This window comes from Eulemur rufifrons, chromosome 26 (genome assembly GCF_041146395.1).
Source record: "Eulemur rufifrons isolate Redbay chromosome 26, OSU_ERuf_1, whole genome shotgun sequence".
NCBI classification, from domain to species: Eukaryota; Metazoa; Chordata; class Mammalia; order Primates; family Lemuridae; genus Eulemur; species Eulemur rufifrons.
The window spans coordinates 6,722,605-6,749,814 of record NC_091008.1 but is presented as its reverse complement, the minus strand read 5'-3'; the positions used below and the strand labels follow the sequence as shown (position 1 = coordinate 6,749,814).

At 36.1% G+C, this 27,210-nt stretch overlaps 1 protein-coding gene across 2 annotated transcripts in view; it reads right to left on the bottom strand.

Annotated features, from left to right (window-relative positions):
- Positions 1-27,134, bottom strand: part of TBCK (TBC1 domain containing kinase) — a 97,056-nt gene extending 69,922 nt beyond the window's left edge. The window contains exons 1-4 of one of the 2 annotated variants that reach the window (XM_069459202.1): positions 26,867-27,134; positions 21,505-21,726; positions 19,667-19,739; positions 2,085-2,199 (exon numbers count right to left, since the gene is read on the bottom strand). In XM_069459202.1, the coding sequence (XP_069315303.1) occupies positions 2,085-2,199; positions 19,667-19,739; positions 21,505-21,697 (381 nt within the window). In that variant the 5' untranslated portion in view covers positions 21,698-21,726; positions 26,867-27,134. Of the gene's footprint in view, positions 1-2,084; positions 2,200-19,666; positions 19,740-21,504; positions 21,727-26,619; positions 26,670-26,866 lie in introns of those variants that run through there. The other variant, XM_069459203.1, reaches the window with a different exon arrangement.
- Positions 27,135-27,210: the final 76 nt, after the last annotated feature.

Here is a 27,210-nt window from a genome sequence, read left to right as displayed (position 1 = left end):
GGAAGACAACCACTATATAACACTATTTTATTGAAATATTTTTGAAATTAATAAGCACTATTAAAATTTTATAAAATACCATTAAATTTACTCATAACTATCTACCAATACTGTCTGCTTTATACTTATCATATATGTATACACATATGTGTGCATATATATACATTTCAGAATGTCAAATCACATTTTTCTTAAAAATTTTTGCTGTTTCTACCATGTACTAGGCTTTTTGACCAAGCGAAAAAGGAAAAGGTTCTCATTTGTCTTGAATCCATAGTTAGAACGCTTTGTGGTAATTTCACAGAAGAATTTTTTTTTCAGGGAGTTGCAAGTCCATTCATAATGTGATAATTTAACTGTGACAAGAGAGTTCTTAAAAAGAAGGGTCCAAAATCATCAAGACTTTGGTGAACCCTCTAGACTTCCAATAATTTTTATATTGTTTGAAAACAATTATCATAAGTATGAAGTTCTCGTTTTTTAATTTTAATAGATTTAGAGAACACAAGTATTTTTTGAGACATCTACCAATTGTGTGATGCTGAAGTCAGGGCTTTCAATGTAGCCATCCCCAGAGTAGTGTACACTGTACCTGACAGGTGAGTTTTAATCCCTCACCCCCTCCCACCCTCTGCCCTTCTTAGTTTTCAGTGTCCATTACACCACTTTATGACCACATATATCCCTCATTTGGCACCCACTTATAAGTGGGAACATGTGTTATCTGGTTCTCTATTCCTGAGATACTTCACTTAGGATAATGGTCTCTAGTTCCACCCAACTTGCTGCAAAAGACATTATATTTCATTCCTTTTTATAACTGAGTAGTGCTCCATGCTGTGTGTGCGGTGTGTATACACACACACACACACATATATACACACACATACACAGACACACACATGGATGTAGTGAAAAGGGAACACTTGTGCACTTGTGTTGGTGGGAATGTAAACTAGTACAACTTCCATGGAAAACAGAATAGAGATTCCTCAAAGAACTAAAAGTAGACCTACCATTTAGCAATCCCACTTCTGCGTATCTACCCAAATGAAAAGAGGGATACCTATGATTCTTGTATTCATTCACTTTACATAATGCCATATTTCTTGGAGAGACTGTTCATTAGTCTTGATTCTTTTTCTACATTTTTTGACTGACTGGGTTAACTAGAAAGTCTGGTCTTCAAGCTCTAAAATCCTTTCTTCTGCTTGGTCTAGTCTTTTGTTAAAGCTTCCACTACATTTTGGGATTCCCTAAATTACTCTTTCATTTCTAGAAGTTCTGTTATATCTTTTCTTATATTACCTATAACTTTAAAAAATAGATTGGTCATGGCAATGATTCTTTACTGTCGTAAGTCTGAAATAATGAGCACCATTTTCTCTTTTGTGATTTTTTAACATCATAGGGTAACTGTACTGAATTTTGGGAAAAGAATCAGACAACAAGGATAATCCTACTAATATAGAAAATAACGCTCATGAAGAAATCTCCCCAGAGCTGTTTTTATATGCTTATGCAAAATAATGAAATTATGATTATTTCTGAAAATATACTACCTTGCTATCCATAATTCTCTTAGAAGGGCTTACTAGTTTCTTATCAATCCCCATAAGATTTCCAAACAGAGAAGAGACACTCTAATAGAAAAGGGAGCTAGGGATGAACAGATGGTAAATAAGAAGATAAATGGACAAGGAAAGAAGAAAAATAAAGAGGAGAAAACATAGTGTAGTTGCACTTATGAGAATACCAATCTATTTAAATAGAGCAGCTGTCTTAAAACGCAAGAAAATTCAGAGCAGGGATAGGCTGGAACGCCACAGTGCAAATCCTTTAGATCCTTAGAAAAAAAGAATGAAGGAAAAAAACACCACATGAACTTAGAAAATAAGTCTTGGGGAAAAAATAATCCATGTGAAAGATATATAGATTCCAATAATGTTAAGATTGTTGGATTATCAACAAACATAATTATATCACTTTCATATAGTCTTTTCATTAAGAATATCCTGAAAACATATTCTTATTTTATGTTTCTTCTGACTGAGTAGGACATTATTACATTATTTGACAATTACCTTTCGGTCCAACAAGATATTATGAAGAGACAGCGCCCGGTGTACTATACCATGTTTGTTCATATACTGCAAGCCTTGAAGTACCTCAAATGCTATGCACAAAACTTTTGAATGGCTACAAAGAAAACAAAACGTCAAAGATCAATCACAAAGCAGATATAGAACCTGTTTTAAAGAGTAAAACATTCAAAACATTCAAAGAGATATATTTATTGTTCTTCATTCAGAGAAAACAGAAATCTGTATATTTTCTAAAATATCCACTTATACATATTTTAGATTTTCTGATTATAACAGAATCGATCTGACAAAGATTGTACAGTTTTCTAAAGGCTACTCTAATAGCTATATTTGTTCTTTCCAAGAAAGGACTTTAATTTTGGTGGTGTGTCTTATTTATCAATATAGTGAAGTGCAACTGACCCACGGCAGATTTGGTTTTGCCAAATTATCAGGCAAGTTTCAGACATACAGGAAAACTAACTCAATGAAAAGCATCTATTCTGCTCAAGACAAAATACAGAAGCCCCTGAAAAATAGCTATGATATATTTTATGGTATGTAGACATTAGCTTATTTTCCATATCAATCATAAAGCAACCTCTGGCAATTTATTTAAACATTTCTCTTTAGCTCTTCCCCTATCCTCTCTAAGCCATCCTCCACACATCTGATTCTGTCTCTTTTTCGCTTCTCTCTCTCTCACCATCTTATTTTTTTTTAAATCAAAACTATTCTTGTAGGAAGTTAGAAATAACATACAGAAAAGTAGGAGAAACTAATTCAAACCCAAACCCTTTAAACCACCAATATTAATATTTTGGTATAGATTTATTTTCTATTTTATGTTTAAAAATTGCATTAAGCAGTAAATTCAGGTAACCACTAAAAGTAATTTTTAAAAGAGCTATAAACAACAAACCAAATAGTAGGGATAAAATGGAATCATAAAAAAGTAATCCGTAAGCAGGGAGAGTAAAATGAAAAAAGAACAAATAGAAAACAACTAATGGATTTTTAACCCAGATATATCAATAATTTTATTAAATGCAAATGGTCTAAACTCATCAATTAAAATTAATGAAGATTTTCAGATTTGATAAAAATTAAAACAACTACACTCAGTCTATGAGACTCTCACGTTAAATAAAAAGCAGGTTAAAAGTAAAAGGATGCAATAATATTAATAATAACAACAGACTGCCATGCACTTGGGTAGGGGATGGGTGGACTACAATAGTGTGAGAAAAGGTTATGGGGTGATGAAACTTTTATTCTTGATTTTGATGATGGTTACATGACTTTCTTTATCAAACTCTAATATTAAACTATATACTAAAAAGGAAACATTTTTTAAGATATGTAAATGATACCTCAATAAACTTGACTTTAAAAAATAATGAGTTGAATATAATTTAAAAAAAAATAATTGTTGCAATCTGACTCCCTCCGCTAAATTGAAGCCATTAGAAACAACCATAAATAAAAGCTAAAATCTCCCTATTCCTTCTCATGGCAGTCTGACTTACCTGAGGTAATTATCCTTAGCAGTTTTTGTTTTCAATTCTTCTGGTGGTTAGACTTTCATTTTATTAATCCTATAATTAACTCTTCGCCATGCAAGATGATATAGTTAACGTATTTTTACAACTTTTCCATTTTCCTTCCCAAACTCCTTATTTTATTAGTTATAATATTTTTACATATCAAAAGTTTGTAAGTTGGATAAAAGAAACCTACACTCCTTTCCTGAAGGCTAAACAAATAAACAAGCAAATAGATAATATGACATATAGTGATTAAGTGCCAATGAAAAAAATTTAGTAGGGAAGACACAGTGCGGTTGTGGAAGGCCTCACCGAGAAGACGACACTGATGTAGAAATCTAAAGAAAGTGAGAGAGACATGTAGCTCTCTGGAAAATGTACGATTCAGGCAGAGGGCACAGCAACCAAAGCCTGAATGCTCAGCAGCTCAAGAAGTGCAACGAGGCCACAGTGCATGTGGGAGAAGGAGCAAAGGATAAAGCGGTAGGAGGTAAGCTCAGACAGATACCGAGGAGTCAGGTTATGCAAGGCATTTTAGGCCATTGTAAGGCCTTTGGCTCTTACTCTAAGAAAGATGGGAAGTGATTGGCACATTGCCACACTATGATTAATAAATACTCAGTGTGGAACTAAGCAGAGGAAGAGACATAAAACTAGGCCACTTAAACCCTAGCTCTCGAGAGAAAATGTCTCAGTCATCAGGATTTAATGGATACTATAACTTTATAAAGATAACTATCCATGAAGATGACTATCAGTTACCATAATTTTTTCTACCTGTATTTTATTTCTTTTTTGTTCAGTTAGAATACATTCTTGAGAAGTTGTTTCTTACAGGGAGCAAGAGTAGGACATTTTAAAGCATGGCATATCTGAAAATGTCTTACTAATTCTTGCCTTTAAACTTGGAAAGAATTCCTCCATTGTCTTATGGCATTCTTTATCATTGGTGAGAAGTCCTGTGTTAGCAAGATAGTCTGATTCCAATTTTGTTGTAGATAGCCTGTTATTCCTTCCTGAAAGCTTTGGGGATTCTTTTTTACTTTATACTTAGAGTTATAAAATTTCAGCCAAATATATCTAAGATGTGGGCACATTTGTGCTAGTCAGCGTAAGGCATGCTCCTGTAATCTGGAGACTCACATGATTCAGAAACATTAACAAGGAAAACTGACTTGTTATGTCTTTGATTATTTTCTCTATCTTTAAGTAAGTTGGATCTCTCTTCTGTGAAGTGTATGTGTGAGAAAGAAGGTGAGGGAGATATATACATATAACTAGTGTGTATATATGTAGTATAGTATATATAGCATAGTATATATATAGCATAGTTATATATATACTATATATAGCATATACAGTATAGTTATATACTATATATAGTATCGTTATACACACACACACACACACACACATATATATATGGAAAGAGAGAAAGAGAAAGAGGGAGAGAAGGAGAGAGAGAGGAGAGAGTATTAATCGAGACTATTAATTTCCAGGATCTCTCTCCTGTACACTAGTTGTTCCTTTTCAATAATACTGTTCTTTGGTTATAGATACATCATTGTTTTGAGTCTCTCTGAGGATAGTTATAATTCTTTTAATTCCGGAAACAACAAAGAGTATTATCTTCATTTCTTCTGTGATGGATGAGTTCCTCTCTCTGCCCTCATCCCAGACTGTTTTTCTCAAACTTTTTTCCTCCTCAAATATCTGATAATCCAATCCCTGGTTGTCAGTCATATTTTAAGTAAAGCAATAAACTGACATTCCCCATGATGTATGTAAAAAGGAAGGAGTGATGGTTACTATTTATAAAGAATGCTATTTAAACTGACCTGTAAGCTATTGCTCTTTATCTAATATCAATAGTTTCTCCCATACTAAAATGCCTTTTTAGTCAGTCTTAAGCAAACAGGGAATGTGTAAAACAAGCACAATGTGGGATAAACAGAGTTTTCATAAGCATCTTCAAAAATAAACCAACTGTATAAATGGCAAAATCCCAAACTTTAAAACAAATTTTATTTGTGTAACCTATCAGTAGTCAAAGAGGTAAGGATTTTAAGTAAAAGCAAAATTACATTGAAATATGAATATAAGAAGAAAGCAAACCCTTCCCCCTTAAAAATAAAGAAAAACTTTCCTTGGGATTAAAAAAATACAAACCGAGCTTTCTGAGCTTATTTGGCTCTACAAGTCAATGTTAAAGTAACCTCTCTTCTCTTGTTCTTACTCTCTGTGTCTCTGTCTCTCATATATGCACACAATTCGCAGAATCTTAAAAACTGATGCCATATTCATCTGTGACACTAGAGGACCTCAGCTGTATAGTACTTGAGTACACATGACTTTCTTAGGAAATTAAAACCAAACCTTTAAGGTGATTTTTTTATTAAACCAGTTCTGAAACTGCTGAACACAGAAGACTGCATGAGCTACTTTCTATACTGGGCTTTTACTAATTGATTATAAGATACTAGACAGATACTAGTCCTCCATGTCAAAAAGCACATTCATGTTAAAAATGAGCTAATGAATATATGTACCAAAATAATTTTTAAAAATTCAAACGTATAAAAGAAGTTAAAGCTCATGACATGCCCTTTCTAGGTACTACTTGAGACTAAATGTCCATGATAGTTAATGGACTCAGTACTCTTCAGTTGAAATCAGACAGTAAATCAGATTTGCTTTTCTGCCTTTTTCTACTTTTATGATTTAATTTTAAGGTATAAAGAAGAAAAATTATGGTATTTTTATATAATGAAGAGGAGAAAGAATCAGTATTTGCAGAATTTTGTATACTTACTTCTTTTCAAAACTATATGCAATATTGCCAAAAACTTTGATCATGAAATCTTTTTAAAGTAGTTAATGCAATTACAACTCAACAACAAGGCAAAAATATCATAGGTCCAGTAATAGCTAACATGTTACAGTTTAATTGAATATGGATGCTAAAAAGGGGATTTTAGGATTAGGAGAATGGGATTCACACAATTAAAAAAAAAACTGGCGGCGACAACATGACTTTATTCTACACAATTCCCAAGTCAGAATCTTATTTAAAAAGGGAAAGCCATCTCTAACGTGGAAAATGTAAATTATGCTTCATGTCAGAAAATATTTTACTTCTTTTGAAATTTTCAGTCCCTGTTGTTTCTTTAGGGACCAGGCAGCTAGCACTTACTTTGTCACCCCTGTCCCTGACAAATGAACATAAGAATCTCTAGTTATTACAAATATATAAATACCTATGACCAAGAAGTAGCTTTCAGAAGAATATGATTTATATTTTATAATAGAGCAAGAACACATTTTAAGCTATTTTCATTTATACTCAAACGCATCAACTGAGTGGCTATTTACTGCTTGGTACTTGCATTTTTGAGCCCCATGGAAACCAAGAAAAAGAATCAATGTTCATAATCAAGAAGCCAATAGGCCGGGCGCGGTGGCTCACGCCTGTAATCCTAGCACTCTGGGAGGCCGAGGTGGGCGGATCGTTTGAGCTCAGGAGTTCGAGACCAGCCTGAGCAAGAGCGAGACCCCATCTCTACTAAAAATAGAAAGAAATTATATGGACAGCTAAAAATATATATATAGGAAAAATTAGCCGGGCATGGTGGTGCATGCCTGTAGTCCCAGCTACTCGGGAGGCTGAGACAGGAGGATCCTTTGAGCCCAGGAGTTTGAGGTTGCTGTGAGCTAGGCAGATGCCACGGCACTCACTCTAGCCTGGGCAACAGAGTGAGACTCTGTCTCAAAAAAAAAAAAAAAAAAAAAAGAAGCCAATAGCATAGTTAGAAAGACAGATTGATAAACCAGTAATTTGAATACAAGCAATTAGGCTAGTAGATGAGAATTAGTCATCCTTTCCCTTTGTCTTCAGAGGAAAACAAAACATGAAAATTTATTAATTACATTGGTAAGACAAAAAAAGACCTAAAAATTCTAATCTTGGGAAAGTAAGATTAAAAATTAAAAAACACCATCACTGCCACTACCATCACCCGGAACAAATGTTGCTAGTTTCTAGACATGGGTTCATCGTTATATTTGGATTTTGAATATGGCTTAGCAAATTTTCAAATCTATTAGGATAGTAAAATCCCAAATATATTTTGGTTAGCCCTTTCCAGATGTATTTCAAAGGAAATTTACTGCATGTTTCTGATTAAATCACCCATAAACCATCTGTAGCTGTTGGTTAAAACATACCGAGGCCGACATCACGGATTCAGTACATACACGGGTTGGCTGACTTCGCATGTTCGTAGCCACAGGTTTTCACCTAACTCACGACAGTATTCCCAGATACTGATAGTGTGTCACAGTGAGACACTGCTCGACCTGTATTTACTGAAAACATCCAGATTTTCAACTACAGTCTCCCGCGCCTCTCTGTTCCTCATTCCTGAGGGCCTGCTCTTCAATCTCATCAAGGCTTTGGGGTCCCTGTCCTCTAAGGCTCCTCTGTTACCTCCGTCAACCCCTTCTTGACATCCTTTTTTTATTCTAGATCTATTGTCATTTCAACCATATTTTGGCCAAGATGCTTAATGGCTTCTCATTCAGTGGCTCTACCCGCTGATAGAACTGTACTCTCTTCCCTGCATTCTGATAGTACACAGCTCCAGGGTTTATTAATTTTATGGTAATTATTTCTGTATGGGTTTGTCTCTCTCACTGTACCTTGAGCTGAGCACGTACTAGCTTATCCTGACTCACTATGCCTAGCACAGTGCCTGCAATCTAGGTGTTCAATAAATACACATCAAACAATAGGTGTTAAATAAATGTATAAAATGATATCACACAATGGTACAAGAGGCTGCAGACAACTAGATTAAATTCTTCACCACTAATGAAACATCTCGAGAGTACATATAATTCTTCAGCTAGTCAAGAAAACATAAACTGCTCAAGTTCACACAATGGCTATCCACAAAAAGTACTCATTTGCTGAAAATACACCTCTCCTAGTCTTTTATTTACTGAAAGACGCCGGATAAATCAGGGTATAGTGGTAATACAATAATCTTGTTAATATCTGGCTAAAACTGTAAATTAGACTAAGTTGTTCAGAGAGATTCCTATTTGCCTCAAACCATCAGTTCTTTTAGGTATATGCGATGTTGCCAAGGAAAGATGTGATTCAGAACGCAAAAAATAGAGGCCAGGAAAGAGAATGAGAGGTCAGGGTCGCTAAGATAGATTTGGAAGTCATTCATGCATACGTGGTAACTAAAACCACACATGCTATTTCCTCAGATCCATGATCCGCGATATTTCTAAGGCCATTCCCCAAGCCAAAACACCCACGCTGTCAGCAAACCAAGGGAGGAAACACACTTCGACATTCTATGAGTTCAAGATGTTCTTCCACCTTATAAAACCTGCTCACTCCCACAAAAATTTTCCTTTTAGTCTAAAACTTTCCTTACTTGGTGTTAGCCCAAGGTAAAACGTTAAGGGAGAGGAAACACAGATGAAATATAGCTACCTACTGTGTAATTTCAGAAATGGAGAGGAAAAATAAAATACTAATGATTAATGTTCAGATAGCATTACAAGTGTTTAATCATGTGTTATCTTTTAAAGAAACTCTCCCTCTATAACCTCAAGACAAAAGAGCTCAATGAGTTTGTAACTTTTAAAGATTCACTGGCTGATAATTCCAGAATTTGGGGAGGGGGGGTGTTTTCAATGATGAGTTGATGCCTTTTAGGCTTCTGACACTTATCACTTGCTAAATTTTGATGTTTTGTTAAAAATATACAATATTTAACAGAATAATTTTTTAAAGGAAAAAACCCAACAGTTTCTGGAATTGAAAATGGAAATAACTCATTTTAATACTGGGCGCATGTGTATTAGCCTGAAAGGACACCTACCCATGCTAAATTTAAGATTCATTTGCCTCAGACTCAGATGTTTAGAAATGGAGGTTGCAATGATTAACTGCTACCTAAAGACTATTTTCTAGTAAGTCTAAAGAAAAAAAATTAGTCCATCTGTCTCTAGGTTGTGAGACTGGGAATATTTTACAGTTCAGCTTTTACTCCAAAACAATCAAAGTTGAATGCTGTGAATCTGGAATATATAATAACTAATTCTCAATGGAATACAATAAAATGGAAAATTAGTTTCCTAACTTGAATATTAAGTAACTTTTCTTCTCAGCAAAAAATTAATTTGATAAGATCAAAATACATATGGAAAACACAGTCTAGTGGTTTGTTGTTCAGATATAAAGCCAATCAATCCAACAAACGTCCATCAACAGATGAATGGATAAACAAACTGTGCTATATACCTGTAATAGAATATTAGTCAGCAACAGAAAGAAATGAAGTACTGATATTTGTATTCAGCATCGCAGTGGAGGTCCTATCTAGTGAAATCTAGTAAATCTATGTCAAGAAAAAAGAAATATAAGCCATAAAGATTAAAAAAGAGAAGTTGTAAACATATTTCTATTCAAAGATGATACAGTTGTTTACATAGAAACTGCTAAAGAACTTTTATAAAAGAACTGTTTGAACTAAAAAGTAAATTTAATTTAGCAAGGTCACACAAGGCCAATATAAAAAATTCACATATTTTTATATAATTGCAGAAAACAATTGGAAAACAAAATTAAATTTTATTTACAATCATATCAAAACATAAGATACTTAGGAATAAATTTAACAAAAGAGAAGAACTCTACATTATAAACTATAAAAATATTGTTGAGAGAACTTAAAGAAGGCTTAAAAATTTGGAGCAAAACAACATGTTAATCTATTGGAAGACTCAATATTGTTAGGATATCAGTTCTTTTCAGACTGATCCATAGATGCAATGCAAGCCCAGTCAGAATACCAATGGACATTTTTAGAAACTGAAGGGCTTATTGAGAAATTTATGTGAAAATGCAAAGAACCAACAACAGCTAAAGCAATCTTGAAACAGAAGAACAAAATTGGAAAACTTCAAGATTGCTATAAAGCTATAGTAATTAAGATGGTATGTTGCTGGCATAAGAATGGAAAAATATATTAATGAAACAAAACAGAAACCCCAGAAACAGATCTACAGTGACATGGCCATTTAATTGTTAACGAAAGCACGAAAGCAACACAAAGGGAAAGGGAAAGTCTTTTAAACAAGTAGAGGTGGAACAAATACATCACCACATGGCAAAAACCTGAACACAACAGGCAAACATTAAATTGGATCATACAACCAACATATTATAAAATCTAAAACAAGAGCCCTTCGTTTAAAAAGTCATAACATACTTCATGAATTGCTGGAAGCAGCTATGAAACCTACCTTACTATCTCCTCAAAAAGGAACCTCTTCAATCCTGAAACACTGCACATTCCCAGAAGTGCATGTTTTCCTGACTGGTGCTTAGTGAACTCTGGGAAAACAGGGACCTCAGTGCTCTAACTGCAAGGAATTGAGTTCTGCCAACGATCTGAATGAGCTTAGATAGAGGTAGATTCTCCCCAAGAGCCACAAGAAAGGAAATTGACAACTTGTTTCCTCTAACACAGATATCATGTTATTTTTAAAAACCATTTCTAAGAAAATTATAAACAAATTACCAAGATTATATTTGCATCATACTTGTACCAAAACTAATTGGTCTGGGAATTAAAATCATGGTACATAATTAAAAGGAAGAGAATAGTCAGGGAAATATAATTCAAACTGCATGACTAAACTCAAAATGTAATTAACTCATTCAATAGTTCATTTACTAACACATTCACCATATGCAAATTTTTATGCTAACAACTTTAAGAGACAGAAAAAAATGAATAAATTATAGAATGGGTGTCAAAAAGGTTAATTAGGGAAGATAAACAATTCCCTCCTTAATTTCTATAATTGCAGGGAAACAATTATAAGCTAGCAGGGGGAAAGGTACCTCATCCCCAGAGAGATACAATGTAATATAGGAATTTGGAGGAGGAAAATACAATTTTTACTTTGGTTGAGAGGAAGTGTACAAATACATTGTGCTAAAGGTGTTGGGCAAAAACACACAGCTCAGTCTTCATGGTGTATTTCAACTCTCTGGCATTTAATCTCCTCAACTATACACAGGTAACAATAAAAACTACTTGCATGATTTAGACATTGGTTGAGAATTATAAGAGAGTAATAATTAGAGCAGTACTAGTAGTAACAGTAGTAGTAATTAGGGAGTTAGATTAAAGTCCGAGGCTATGCTTACAAAATGATTTTTCCTCCGGGAAAAAAAAAACGGAGAGCCACCAAATGTTTTTGAGCAGGGACTAAAGTGATCTTCAAGAATATTAATACAGCACATACAGTAGGAGGTGAGTGGAGTATGGAAAGAGTAAAGGCAAGAAGACTAGTTAGGAGGATGTTGCAATGCAATAGTCAAAACTGTTTGTTAGTGAAGACCTAAACTAAAGAATGTAACGGACCTCAGATATGTGAGAAATTAACAATGCTTGACAATTAATAGGATATATAGGGTACAACAGAATAAGAAAGCAAAAGACTACTGCAAGATTACAAGCTTGAGTGAAGAGCAAGCACCTTTTCGTATTATTTTCCTTCTTTAAACAAAACAAGTAAAACAGGAAGAAAAACACAGATCAGTTATCTAAATCTCCAACTTACATGACTATATGGTCATAATTTCAAATGCATTTTGAAACTGGAGCCCTTAGAGGCAAGAAAATGTGAGAGCCTCAACTTCCACCATCAGCTTATATTCTAAAATAAGAATATCTAATATTTATTTCTGATACAATAACCTGTGGCTCATTATCCCAACTCTGGACCACATTCCACAATGTGTCCAAATTCTTTGGAGCATCTCACTCAGTGAGTAGGCAATGTTTTCATAGGGTAAATAAAATTTGCTCATCCAGGGATAAGTCAGATCATGTTTTTCATCAAGTTAGTAAATAGCTGCAGACACACTCTGGTTCCCGTCAAAGTCTCCATGGACAACCTCTGCAATACTGATAGGATTCTGGTGAACTTGTAGAACTATAACCCTAAAAACATGTGACAAACTACATTTTATTAAAGAAATATGCGTGTCCTGCCCACTCCGCCTTCACTTGCAAATTTAAGTACAGTGTAGAGACTCCACTGTAAGTGCCAAAACTCTGCTGTACATCTGTCCATGAGCTACGTTTGTCGGTACTTTCATAGATTAAGCAAAAGTACATGCTCTGAAGAATACTAACACAAAAGGGAAATATTAAATACTTTCCATAGAGCACCTATACTTAAAGAGAAACCATTTCTTCATACTTACTTTAATCGGAGTGATGAAGGTACACCTCATCTTCTCTGAAAAATATTGCAGAGAGGAGTTGAGATCTAAATTTCTCTACTTTTCTGACTCTTGAATCTGATTTTAAGGTACCAGTCAGGTACATTCACAGGCACCAAATAAGAGATGACTGCAAACAAGTCTTCCAAATGCTGTACTTTTTTTTTTATTAAAACCTACTATCCATGGGAATTTAATTTCATGCCTCTAAGTTTCCAAAAAATAATTTTGATCACATAACTGAAACTGAAGAGAAACATCAGCAAGACTGAACTCTGGCCAGGTAGCATATAAAAGCCACTGGAAAGGGAGCAGCTCTCTCCCCAGATTAATCCCTTGTATTCAAGCCTGAATGGACTCTAAGGAAAATGTTGAGTACTTTCCTCCTTTAAACCAGGTTAGCAAACTACTGCACAAACAACAACGCTCTATGTAAAGACTAACTCGATAATACCTCCAGGTCATAGTACAAACTTATTATTTTCTTCTTGGATGACAAGAATTCTCAAAAGGGTTTTATGGCCATTATAACTACAAAGAGAGAGAATGCTTCATTTTCTAGTGGGATCTTAAACTTCAAGATAGTCTTGGCCGGGCGCGGTGGCTCACACCTGTAATCCTAGCACTCTGGGAGGCCAAGGCGGGTGGATCGCTTGAGGTCAGGAGTTCGAGACCAGCCTGAGCAAGAGTGAGACTCCGTCTCTACTAAAAATAGAAAGACATTATATGGACAACTAAAAGTCTATATAGAAAAAATTAGCCGGGCATAGTGGCGCATGCCTGTAGTCCCAGCTACTCAGGAGGCTGAGGCAGTAGCATCACTTAAGCCGAGGAGTCTGAGGTTGCTGTGAGCTAAGCTGATGCCACGGCACTCACTCTAGCCTGGGCAACAAAGTGAGACTTTGTCTCAAAAAAAAAAAAAAAAAAAAAAAAGATAGTCTTAAGTTTTATTAATAATATATTAGTAATGAAAATTACTACTATGACATTTTAGCACAGTATTTCTTAGTTCAATATTAAACCAGTCACAAAAACCTCAGCTAGTAAACTGACACAACACTCTTCTCTAAGTTCTTAGTCATCCCCCTACTTCATGTACCACCAATTTTACCAAAGACTTAAAATTTTCTTCAAAATATAAATCAAGTAAGACATGTGCCTTGAATGGTGCCTATATTTAAAAAATCAACCACAAGTAACTACCAGACGACTGGCAGCTTACAGTTTTGCCACAGTACAGACAGATGGACAAGTAAAAATCTTGTGTCTCAAAATGCAACGTCATCTAAACAGAAGATTTCCTGTTTATTCTGCATCAGCCTTTCCTACAGGTGCAGGATGCTCAGTGTTGGCAGGAGAGGAAAGAACTGATTTATAAGCCTTAAGAACATCTTCTCACTTTCCATAAGCAGGTTACGGAATTAGTTAAAATTGCAGTACATCCCCTCTGCCTGACACCTGCTCTGTTATTGGAGACTAATGCAACCCAAACATGTGGAAAAGTCAAATCGTTCTTGGTAAAACTAATTTAGATGGATGGATCAGATAACAACTTGGAACTGAATCTGACAGAAATCATTTCTACTCAAAGGCAGTAAGTACTAAATCCTATAGTCCAAAATGTACATGGAAAATATTGAATGTTAGTCTATTACCAGAATGATTTTTTTAAAAAGTACTTTATTTGCACAGATGTTTAAATATATCACCTGAAGAAATTACAAAGACTACAAAAGGCTACAACTATATGTTCTATTTAAAATGAATGAAAGAGACAATTATGAAAAGTAAATGACATGAAAGACAATATAAATTTTGCATTTAATCTTATTCATGTTCATATACATTTTCAAAATATATGCTTCCATCTATTTTTTTTTATCCTCAAAGGCACTGAAGAAAACTGGCTTCTATACACTGTTGAAACTACACATGTTCACTGCTATGAGATTCATCATCTCTAAAATAAGAAAAAGCACAGAAAAGTAAAACTTTTCATAAGCTAATGAATTTAATCTTACTGACAAAGCAATATTGGCTGTAACCTTATATAATTAAAAGTTTAAAAAGATAAAAAGATAAAAAGGATGGAACTGAGGTAAAATGATAAAATTGCAAATTTGTCTTCACAAAGTCATGTAATCTATTGCTGAATTACTATTGCGTCAAGGAGATGATCCAGATGTAAATCAAAAGATTCTGTGAACTAAATGATGACGAGAACACAAGTTATCAAAATCTGTGGGATACAGCAAAAGCATTCCTGAGAGAAAAACTAATAGCATTACATGCTCACATCCAGAACACAGAAAGCTCACAAATCAACGAACCAATAAACCGTTTCAAGCAACTTGAAAAGGAAGAGCAAATCAATCCTAAACCTAGCAGAAGAAAAGAAATAATGATAATCATAGCAGAACTAAATGCAACTGAGAACAAAATAACTATACAGAAGACAAATAAAGCCAGAAGTTGATTTTTCGAAAGGATAAACAAAATTGACAGCCCTCTTGCTAGACTGACAAGAACTAGAAAGGAAAGGACTCTAATAAGCTCAATTAGAAATTAAAAAGGAGACGTCACAATAGACGTCACAGAAATACAAAACATCTTTGAATACTATAAAAATCTATATACTCAAAAACTATAAAACGTGCGGGAAATGGACAAATTCTTAGAAACACACAACCTCCCTAGGCCCAATCAGGAAGAAATAAAATTCCTGAACAGACCAATATCAAGCACAGAAATTGAAGCAGCAATTAAAAATCTTCCAACAAAAAAAAGTCCTGGACCAGATGGGTTCACACGTGAATTTCACCAAACTTATAAAGAAGAACTCATACCTATACTGTAGAAATTATTTCACAACACTGAGAAGGATGGTATCCTCCCCAATTCATTTTATGAAGCCAATTATCACCTTGATACCAAAGCCAAGAAAGGACACAATGAAAAAAGAAAACTATAGAACAATATCCCTCATGAATATAGATGCAAAAATCCTCAACAAAATCTTAGCATACCGAATTAAACAGCACATGAAAAAATAATAATTAATCATGACCAGGTGGGCTTTATTCCAGAGATGCATGGATGGTTCAATATAAGCAAATCTATAAATGCAACTCACCACATAAATAAAAGCAAGAACAAAGAAAATAAAAGCAAGAACAAAGACCACACGATTCTCTCAATAGATGCAGAAAATGCATCTGACAAAATCCTGCACACTTTTATGATAAAAACTCTTAAAGTTTGCCACCTATCTCCACTTCTATTCGACATAGTGCTGGAGTTCTTGCCAGAGTAAATCTGAGAAGAGAGGGAAATTAAGGGTTTCCAAATGGGAGCAGAAGAGGTCAAACTCTCACTCTTTGCTGACAATATTATATTATTTCTAGAAAATCCCAAGGATTCAACCAAGAGACTCCTGGAATTGATAAATGAATTCAGTAAAGTTTCAGGATACAAAATCAATGGCATTCATATATGCAAATAACTGTCAAGCCGAAAATCAAATCAAAGATGAAATACCTTTCACAATACCATCAAAGAAAATTAAACATTTAGGAATATATTTAATGAAGGAGGTGAGAGATCTATATAGGGAGAACTAAGAAACACTGAGAAAAGAAATCACAGAAGATGTAAACAGATGGAAAACCCTACCATGCTCATGGATGGGCAAAATCAATATCCTTAAAATGTCCACATTATCTAAAGTGATCTACTGAATTAATGCAATCTCTATTAAAATACCATCATCATTCTTTACAGATCTAGAAAAAATAATTCTATGCTTTGTATGGGACCAGAGAAGACCTTGTATAGCCAAAGCTATCTTAAGCAAAAAGAACAAACTGGGAGACAGTCTACCAGACTTCAAACTTCACTACGAGGCTACCAAAACAGCATGGCAAAAGAACAGAGATATAGACCTTTGGAACAGGACTGAGAACCCAGATATAAAACCCTTCTCATATTGTAATCTAATCTTTGACAAAGCAGACAAAAAAATACACTGGGAAAAAGAATCTCTATTCAATAAATGGTGCTGGGAAAACTGGATAACCACACGTAGAAGACTGAAACTGGATTCCTACCTCTCACCTCTCACAAAAAACAACTCACGATGGACAACAGACTTAAACCTAAGACGTGAAACCTTAAGAATTCTAGAAGAAAATGCTGGGAAAACTCTTATAGACATTGGCCTAGGCAAAGAATTTATGAAGAAGACCCCAAAGGCAATCACAGCAACAACAAAAATAAATAAATGGGATCTGATCAAATTAAAAAGCTTCTGCACAGCCAAGGACACTAACATTAGAGCGAATAAACAACCTACAGAATGGGAGAAAATATGTGCACATCACACATCCAATAAAGGGCTGATAAGAATCTATAGAACTTAAGAAAATTAACAAGAAAAAAATCCAACAACCCCATCAATAAATGGGCAAAGGACATGAACCAAAACTTTTCAAAAGAAAAGTAATGGGCAGCAAACATATAAAAAAGTGCTCAACGTCTCTAATCATCAGGGAAATGCAAATCAAAACCACAATGAGATACCACCTAACTCCAGTGAGAATGGCCTTTATCAAAAAGTCCCAAATCAACAAATGCTGGCATGGACGTGGAGAAATAGGAATACTTGTACACTATTGGTGGGACTGCAAATTAGTACAACCCGTATGGAAAGTAATTTGGAGATATCTCAAAAAATTAAAAATAGAAATACCATTTGATCCAGCAATTCCACTACTAGGCATCTATCTGCTCAAGGAAAAAAAGACATTCTATAATAAAGACATCTGCACTTGAATGTTTACGGCAGCACAATTCACAATTGCAAAGATGTGGAAACAACCCAAGTGCCCTTCAATACATGAGTGGATTAATAAAATGTAGTGTATGTATACCATGGAACACTACTCAGCTACAGAAAGCAACGGTGAACGAGCACCTCTTGTATTATCCTGGATAGAGCTGGAGCCCGTCTTCGAAGTGAAGTGTCATAAGAACGCAAAAAACAAGCACCACGTGTACTCGTCATCACATTGGCACTAACTGACCAACACTAAGGTGCTCACATGGAAGGAATATTTATGGGGTGGTCAGCGGGAGGGGGATGGTGGGGGTGGGTAAACTCACAACTAATGTGTGTGGAGCGCACTGTGTGGGGGAAGGGCACGCTTGTAGCTCTGGCTTGGGTGAGGCAAAGGCATTATCTGTAACCAAAATGTTTGTACCCCCATAATATTCTGAAATTAAAAAAAAAAGAAATCATGTTGGGGATCAATCTTCTATGAGCAAGTCAATGAAACTGCAAACAGGAGGACAGGTACTCTCAAAATTATAAGGACATTCTTAGAGTATTTGCAAAGGAAATTAAACATTAACATAAAAATGTACACAATAAAGATTTTATATAGGTATATCGTATATGTATATGTGTGTATGCATATGTGTGTGCGTGTCTGTGTGTGTATATATACATATTCATATGAGAGGTCATTGTAGTTTCAATCAGTGGATAAATGCCATGCGAAAGGATCTGTAATAAAATGCGGGTCACAGTTTATAGGGTGCTTTCAATTTTCCTTCATGACACAAAAGGAAGTGAGAGCTGGGAACGTGCCTTGGCTTTGGATGTGAAATGATGAGATTTTCCAACAAACTCTGGCAAATGTTAAAAAAAAAAAAAAAAAAAAATTTACTAAATAAGGTTAAATTATTTCTAAATATATCGAAAAGTCACTTTCAGGACCTATGGTCAGATTAGACTTTTCTAATAAAGTGAGTTAGGATACCATATACGTGGCATCTGTATTTTTCGTTCCAGAGGCCACCCGACATCAAGTCATTTAAAGTAGCAATAACAGTACTTTCATTTATTTGTTTTGCTTCTATCAAATTACTACCATTTAGTAGGATACGCATTTTCATTCCCTTAAAAAATATTTTTCATTTGGAATATTGTGGTGATGGAAAAGTATTAACCAGTGGAAGTAAGGATATTTTTTAAACTAGGATAGTTACAATCCTATAAAGACTCCCAGCAAGCATTTGTTATCATTTTAATACAACTTTATTTATATACTAGAGAAAGACTCTGATGATTTTAAAACAACTTTAGAAGATCTGTAAAGCCTTTCATTTAATGGTCTATTTATAATAAAAGTTTAGACAACATACCCTCTTTGCCAAGAGACAGGAAGTAAATTTATTAAGTCATTGAAATAACGGAATCTAAACTGTATCATTAAATTCTACTCAAGCCATGATCATTACCTCTCCCTAATCTTCAACATGGGCTTCACCTGACATAGTTAACGGGCCCTAGGAATACCAGTACCCTATTCAAAGGTACCATGTATTACCTTCAGGAAAACCATCTTAATTTCAGCTACTGAAATGCTTAGCACTAAGAAGACTGCAAATTTTCCCATACAGTCTTTTGAAGAATTTTTTGTCAAGGAACTTTGAAGAATGCCTACCTCAAAAAGCTCAACACTCACTGGAGTTTATTAACACAGAATTTCTATGTAGCCTGTGAGGTAAGTTTCCTAAAGTGAAAATTTGCACCTGGATTTTATCATTCATCAAGCAACAGAAGAACCCCAAACCCTCCAGTTTCTAGTTAAAATGCCTCTTTGTTTGCCAGTGTCTGCTTTTCATTTGACTGTCCTGACATCACACAGTACCTCACGGGTTTCCTTTCTCGAAGCAAATCTTCCAGGCTCCGCTCGCAGTGCTCAGCCACCACCACCAGCCTTTCTGAGGGAAACAAAGCAAACCCACTTTACAGTAACAAAACATTTCAATAGTAACATAACCCCGTGAAGATACTAACAGAGCACTAATAAAAATATTTTAAAAAAGCTTTTCACACTCTATAAACTACATCATAACCAAGCATATAGAATACTAGGGTAAACATCTAACAAAACAACATATTAAATAACAATTCTTTTTCATCTTATGTTTTTTTTTTTTCCTCTACAGTTGCTCTCTCACGTGCAACAGATGGAAAGGTTGATCTTGGGAAAGAAGAAGTGATTCTTCTTCGGACACAGATTGGAAGTAAAACACTAAATGAAGATAGAAGAAATTTTGAAGGGAAGGGGAAATTGGGGAGCTAAGTACAGATGGATTTGACGGTCTGGTTCAAACACGAGATCTTTGAAATTGTGTTCAGAAACTTGAGAAAAGTAGAAATGTTCTGAATCATAACTATGGAAAAGAATAGAAAATTGACTTAGAATTACTGCTGACCCTTGAACGATGAGGTGGTTAGGGACCTCAGAGGAGAAAACAGAAAATAATGAAATATGATCAAAGCTATGCAAAGGAAAATAAAAATCTCAGGACCACCCCTAATTTCTCATGCAAAAGGGAAGGTCGAGCCTGAGGCTGAGTCACGAAACACCCACTTTCAAATGAACAGCTGTTAAGCATCACCACCATGCATCAGCTAGATCCCAAGCAAAAGTGAAAGGCTTCAGGCATCTATAAGGACTGATCCCACAGATCATTCGAACAAAATTCTTTGCTGGCCTCCCATAAATAAGAACATGCAAATCGTAACATTAGCTCTGCAGGCTAAGTCCAGCTCCTCAAGCTAAAGTTGGCTTCATTCCACATGAACAATACTGATGACAAGTTATCTTCCCAGGGGCAGAACACAGACCATACACGATCAAGCATTCTTCCACCTACCCGGGACATCAACATAATTGATTCTTCCTTTACTCCCTTTTTCTCTTCAAACATTCACCTTATGTAAAATGTAGATTTCCTGGACACTAACTAAAATCTGCAAGAATGTAACCATTTGCCTCACTTCCCACTGCCTCCTCCTTTTTCTTCCTGTACGCCCTCTCCTTTTAAATAATGAATTCCCAAATCACTCTTTGGAGAATACAGTTCACAGATGCTTCTGGAGTCTGTGCTTCTCCCGGTTTGTCTTCAAACTTTGGCTTCATAAACCTCCATTGGTTGAGATCTTTGCCTCAGTTGCTTATTTTGGGTTGTCAGCTATGAAAGAATCTAGGAAAGGGATTTAGTCAGATTGCAGGGAATGAGGCACAGCATCATCCAGGGGAGAAAACAGGAAAGTACAAAAATAGTAGAAAATAGTATAGCACGTGTGTGGACGGGCCATGACATAATCAGAAAAACTCCAGCAACTCAGTGTAGCTGGAGTGGAGGGTTAAAGCGGTCAAAACAACACGCAATCCATCTAAAGGGGACGGCAGGAACTAGATCACAAAGGATCTTGCGTGTAACAACCTGGTAAGGAGCTTGAATTTTACCTGGCAGATTTGCAAATAAATGGGCAAGTGTACAAGAGAAAGAGATGGGGGGGAGAAAAAGAGGGAGTGGGTGAGGGGGAGGGGAACATGCACACACATGATTTCTTTATACATTTACTATATGCTGCATTTACAACTTAATCAGGGTAACAATGTAGAGAGCGCAAAATAGGAAAACAAACAAACAAACAAACAAAAGAAAAACACCTCCCGAGAAAACAACTCACCATGCTTTCCCCTAGAAATATCCACATACTGGCACAGTCTGGGATGGGTGATGGTCTTGAGGATTTGAAAGCGCCCTAAAATTTTGATGGAATTTGGTGTGAGAGGAAGCCCATTGCTCCCACAAACATCATGCGGCAGAGCCGAGGCAAAGAAGGTGGAGGCGCCCATTTCAGCATCCCTCAAGGGAAACATTTTTGGCGTCCTCGTTTTTCCAAGATGACCTGGAAAAAGAGAGAATTTTTATGAGACTGACAAAACATTAAGCCGGTATTTTCTCACATTAAACATGACTGACAATATACAACTTGGAGGAAAATGCCAATATGAATGTTTCATAGTAAAAATATCAGAGTTAAAAAAAAAAAAAATTCTGACCAGGCACGGTAGCTCATGTCTGTAATCCTAGCGCTCTGGGAAGCTGAGGTGGGAGGGTCATTTGAGGCCAGGAGTTTGAGTAGCAGCCTGGGCAACATAGCAAGACCCTGTCTCTACAGAAAAAATATATATATTCTAAGACAATATCAACTGAAAAACACCCAAATATAAATTTATACTGTGATTCTAAACCAAATTCAAAGATTTTTCGATGTCATAAGAAGGAGAAGACAGAACATGCTACCTTCAGTGATGCCTGACAGTTTTAAGAGTGGAGGATTAAGTCACCATAGTATCTGGGGGGGGAAGAGCAAAGAAGTTTGTTACCGAATCTTTGTATCAATAAGGCTCTTCACTGTACCTAAAGATTGAATGACCCACACACTATCAAGAATCTTTCCTCCTCAATGGGGGAAGTAATGAAACTCTGATCAGGGACCCTCTTAACAGTAAAAATTAAACTAGATAACAGAAGTGTCTATCGTGTTAATTAAATAACCAATCAATTTTCATTTTCACGTGAGGTGTTTTATAGCATGATCTGCTTTAATCCCTTCCACAATCCTGACAGACAGTGTTGCCTCCAGTTTAGAAATGCTTGTTCCATGTGTACAGCAGGAGAGGTCCTGCTTGCATTGACTCCAAAATAAATGGTGCCCCCAGAGTTGTGTAAAAGAGCACCCTGGAGATTAAGACACTTGCTCCAAATCAAGCTGAATTACATTAAGGCCATCATAACCAAAAATGTCTGTTGACACAAAATCTCTTACCCATGTATCTCACTTTAAAAAGACATTCTATTAGTCCAGCACTGCATTTTTCCCTTCTCAGCTTTCTTAATAAATATGCTGGAATTCCAACTCAACAGACCACTTATGTCTGTCCAGAAACCTCATTAGAATAAAAAAAAAATATGTTTTCAAATGTTATAAATATTTAAAAAGGAAGAGAAAAGGGCCATGAGATAATGAAAGATTCCAAGAAACTCTTACAAAGCAAAATGCACATGGAAGAGCATTGTCACAAGAAACAGAAAGACTGAAGCTACGACCTGTAGTAATAGTCAAGAGGTTTAGCTTGGCTTCTTCAGATTGGGAAGCTTCAGACTTAGAGGAGGCAGGAACAGTGGTGAAGAGCAGTCAAAGAGGGTTTGAAACCAAAAGGGTGACCTGAAGTGTTGAAGAATTGGAAGAGTCAACTCTGCCACCAGCCCCACAGCATGGGTAGTTATTTACCCCCCATGCAAAAGAAGACAAGGTTCCCTCCTAAAGAAACCGAACAAACTGCAAATTACAGTAGCTGCTATGGGCACTGGTGAGAAAAGCAAACTCCTCTTAATTCTGTTCTGTGCAGGACCACAGTTAAGATCTGGCTGTCCACCCAGCCATACTAAAACAAAATGTACCAGTCAACAAGCCTGTCCGTATACACAGAGCACCCAGACAGCCTTCCTCAACTCTTAAATAAAGAATTGTCTGGGAGTCATCAGACAGTTTAGGAAAGACTATAGTACAAAGAGCAAAGAATAAAATGAACCCCCAAAAATCTAGCTTTGGAGGCAACTGAAAAAACTCATGAAAAAACAAAACAAAAGCCAAGTCCAATACATCTAGGGAGATTTGAGAAGATATTGCATCCACTGTATAACAGGTTACAGAAAAACATATTACACAAAAGAGCGATGGCAAATGGCCAATAAATATGAGAAGATAAACAACCTCATTAATAATCAAGAAATTATTAAAATCACATGACAACTTACATCTACCAGATAGTAAAAATTAAGAAACCTGGTAACGCATAACTATTAGGAGGATGTGGACAACTAGGACCTCTCATTTACTGTAAGAGGGAGTGTAAATTGGTACAGTCACTGCAGGAAATAGTTTGACACTATCTTGCTATCACATTCCTGCATACAACTCTACACATACACAGTGGGATTAGTCCAAGAAAGATCAGGGCAGTATTGCTTCAACTGTCTCCAAACCAGAGATAACCTAAGTGTCCAATGGCGGACGAATGGTTAAGTAAACTGTGGTACATTGATCTGATGGAAGAGTATACAGGATGGCAAACAAGCAAATGAGAGGAAAATTTAGCAGCATCAATGCATCTTAGAAATATAACGCTGAATAAAAGAAAAAGTCACACAAAAGTTATACCAATTTTCATAAAACCCCAAAAAGAAGAAAAATCAAATAAATAATTCTGGAATACTTACATATATGGTTAAGAATATATTCAATAAGTAAGGAAATGGGGAAAAAAAATCCTCAGGATAGTGTCACCCACTGGCTGCAAAGCACGGGCGAAATTAGGGAAGAATCTACAAGAAGCTTTAAAAATCTTGATTGCTAAATCAAGTACAAGTGTTAGAAAACAAAGTTCGGACAATTGCTTAGAACATGGAGCAAAAGGCAAACAGATAAAAACATAAGAAAAAATAACATAGTGGATCAAGCCAAGAGTCCAATAATCACTTTATAGGAGTTTCAAAAAAAAAAAAAAGAGAGAATGCAGAAAAATAAAGTAGAAGGAATTATGAAAGATAGAATGGAAGAAAATTTCCCACATTTGAAGGGAAATAAATACCTTCAAATAAAAAAGACTTATAATTTCAAGAAGTGGAAAAAGACCCACTTTACTCCACTGTACAAATTCATTCAAGAATAAACTCACACCTAGACATATCACCATGAATTTTCAAATTATCAAGCATAAATAGAAAATTGTAATCATTTCCGAGAGAAAAAAAACAGTTCAGCTATCAACAAATTAAGGTCAGACTGGCATTCTCATCTCGTCAGCAACAATGAAAAGTGAGAAGACAATGAAACCTTGGAAGAGTTGAAGAAACGTAATTTTGATTCTATATGCAGCCAAACTACCAACCATAATAGCAAATGACAATTTATAGCCATGCAAACATTAAAAAATAAAATTACCATCCACACATCTTTGTGAGAAAGTTTCTTTAGAATGTATTCTAGTAAAACGGAGAGGGAAACCAAATAATAGAAGATGTGGGGTTAAGAAACAATGTAATTTACACACGAGTTCAATGAATGTAAACTCAAAATAGAAGCAATACAAAAGGACTAGAAGGCAATCTGTTCAAATTAAACAGAAACCCACTGGGCTCCAAGGGGAGTGTACGCAAGCAGAGGAATGCAACAGAAACTTCTATGTACATGATACAAAGAATGAAGAGAACTTGGTAAAGAAAGCACATGCACCTCTTCCCAAAAGCAAGCAGGAAGGCAATCATGAAAGTGGCGCGGGCCAAAAACTATGTAAGTATATGGTTCAAAAAATAAAGCACACTCAAATATAGCAGGATTTTTTGCTATTGGAGGGGAAGAAAGAAGAACCAACTTGACCTTGATATCACAAACATCGTCCTTAGTAAGGCACCAGATCATGAAGTTAAAATACCCGGAAAAAAACGTATCACAGCATACTGCTTGAACCTGCACTAAAGAATAACTATAAAATCATAATACAGTACACATTTTATTGGATTTTAGCACATTAACAAAGCAAAAATATTCTAGATAAGAAATACAAATATTTTAAACCTGGAAAACGTGCCAGTGGGCGTGGTTATGGTTTCTACAGTGATAAACGAAAAGGTAGTGACTACTTCTCTCATTTTATCAAATAGTCAAATGTATTTTCAAAAGTTGATATGAAAAAAGTAGTTTACATATATTATTTAGAATTATAAAGTAACTAATACAAAAGTTGAAAATTGTGATTATAACTATTTCAAAATTTGGAGAAGAGAGCTTGTGGATAGTGTGGGCTACCTTAAGAAGTCAATAGAAAAAGAATTAGCAGTTTAGCTTATTAATCAACATTTAGACCTAAAATTAGAAAAGGTTAAAAGTGATTACCTCCGGAGAACAGCACTGAGAGTAGGAAAGGTGAGACAGTGAACCGTTGCATTTTATTACTCAATTCTATTGCACTATAGTGTTTGATTTTCAGTTAGACGCCTTTATCATTTAGACAACTAAAAATCAAATAACCAATAAAATGCAATGATTCAAAAAGATATAACACTAAGTAGTATAAAACATTTCATTAGGGTTCTGCTTCAACTACCTCTTAGACGGTTGCACACAAAAAAAGCCTCACACACATACATACACACACACGTTTGCTTAGACTTGGTGAATGGAAGAAAGCTATTGAAAAAAACCCACTGAAGTGAGAGATTAGATGAGAAAAACAAGGTAAGCAATTGGGTTTGAAAATTAATTCATTCAACAAATATTTTGAAGCCCCTATTCTAAGTCAGATGGTTTCCGGGCTACTGCGCCCACAACGACCAACAGTGAACAAGACACAATCTTTGCCCTCAAAGAACTTGGAGTCGAATAACTCAAATGAGAGGGGAAGTCAAAAAGTGGGCAAAAGATGCCGATTTTATCATAATTAAAACAGTTTTCACATTTTTCCAACGGGCAAATGATACTAATTCATTCGTTTTACATATACCTTCTCTCAAAAAGTTATCTTTCTGTCCCAAATAGAAAACAGGCACAGGGGGCCTTGAGAAGCAGCCACTGACAATTTTAACGTTACTTCCTTCTACTGCGTCGCTTTCTCCCACTGCTGAAGGGACTTTTACACTTTGACAACTGACAAAACCTTGAAAACCCGAAACAAACCAAAGCAAAAGTCCGCATCTATGATGAGTAATGGAAGGGCAGCTTCCAGATTTTTCGAACCTCTTAGGCCTTCCTTCGAAGCGGTTACTTTCAAGAGTAGCCCACAATTCCCAAAGGACTCGGGGGACCGTGTGATGCAGGGGGAGGCGGCTGCGGCTCGCGGTGGTGACAGGACCCAGCAGGACGCAGCCCCACAGCTGGGCTCTATTTCTCCCCGCAGACGTGCGGGAACCACCCGCAGCTGCGGACACTCCTCTACCTCCCACAACCCCCCACCACGACACAGAAAACGGGGACGTCCGAATACCTGCCTCCGAGTCTGGGGACGCAGGCGGGCACAAGGACAAGCGGGGCGGAGTTTCTGTAGAGGACCCCAGCGCTGTCGCTGTGGCTGGCGTTGCCGCCGCGACTTAGCACGCCAGCCCCTGCATTTCAGGTGCTTCTACAGAAAAGGCCGCGCCTGCTGGGAGCTCGGAGCTCGCCCTTTGCCCGCCAGCTAAGCCAGCTGCGACAGCATTCGCGACGACAACCAGGAGCGCGACTCTGACCCTCCCCACTCACTCACTCACCCACCCACCCACAAGTCCCAGCTTTTTATGCACCACGCGCGTCTCAGCCGGGCCATTTCCGCTGACGTCACTGCCTCCGCGA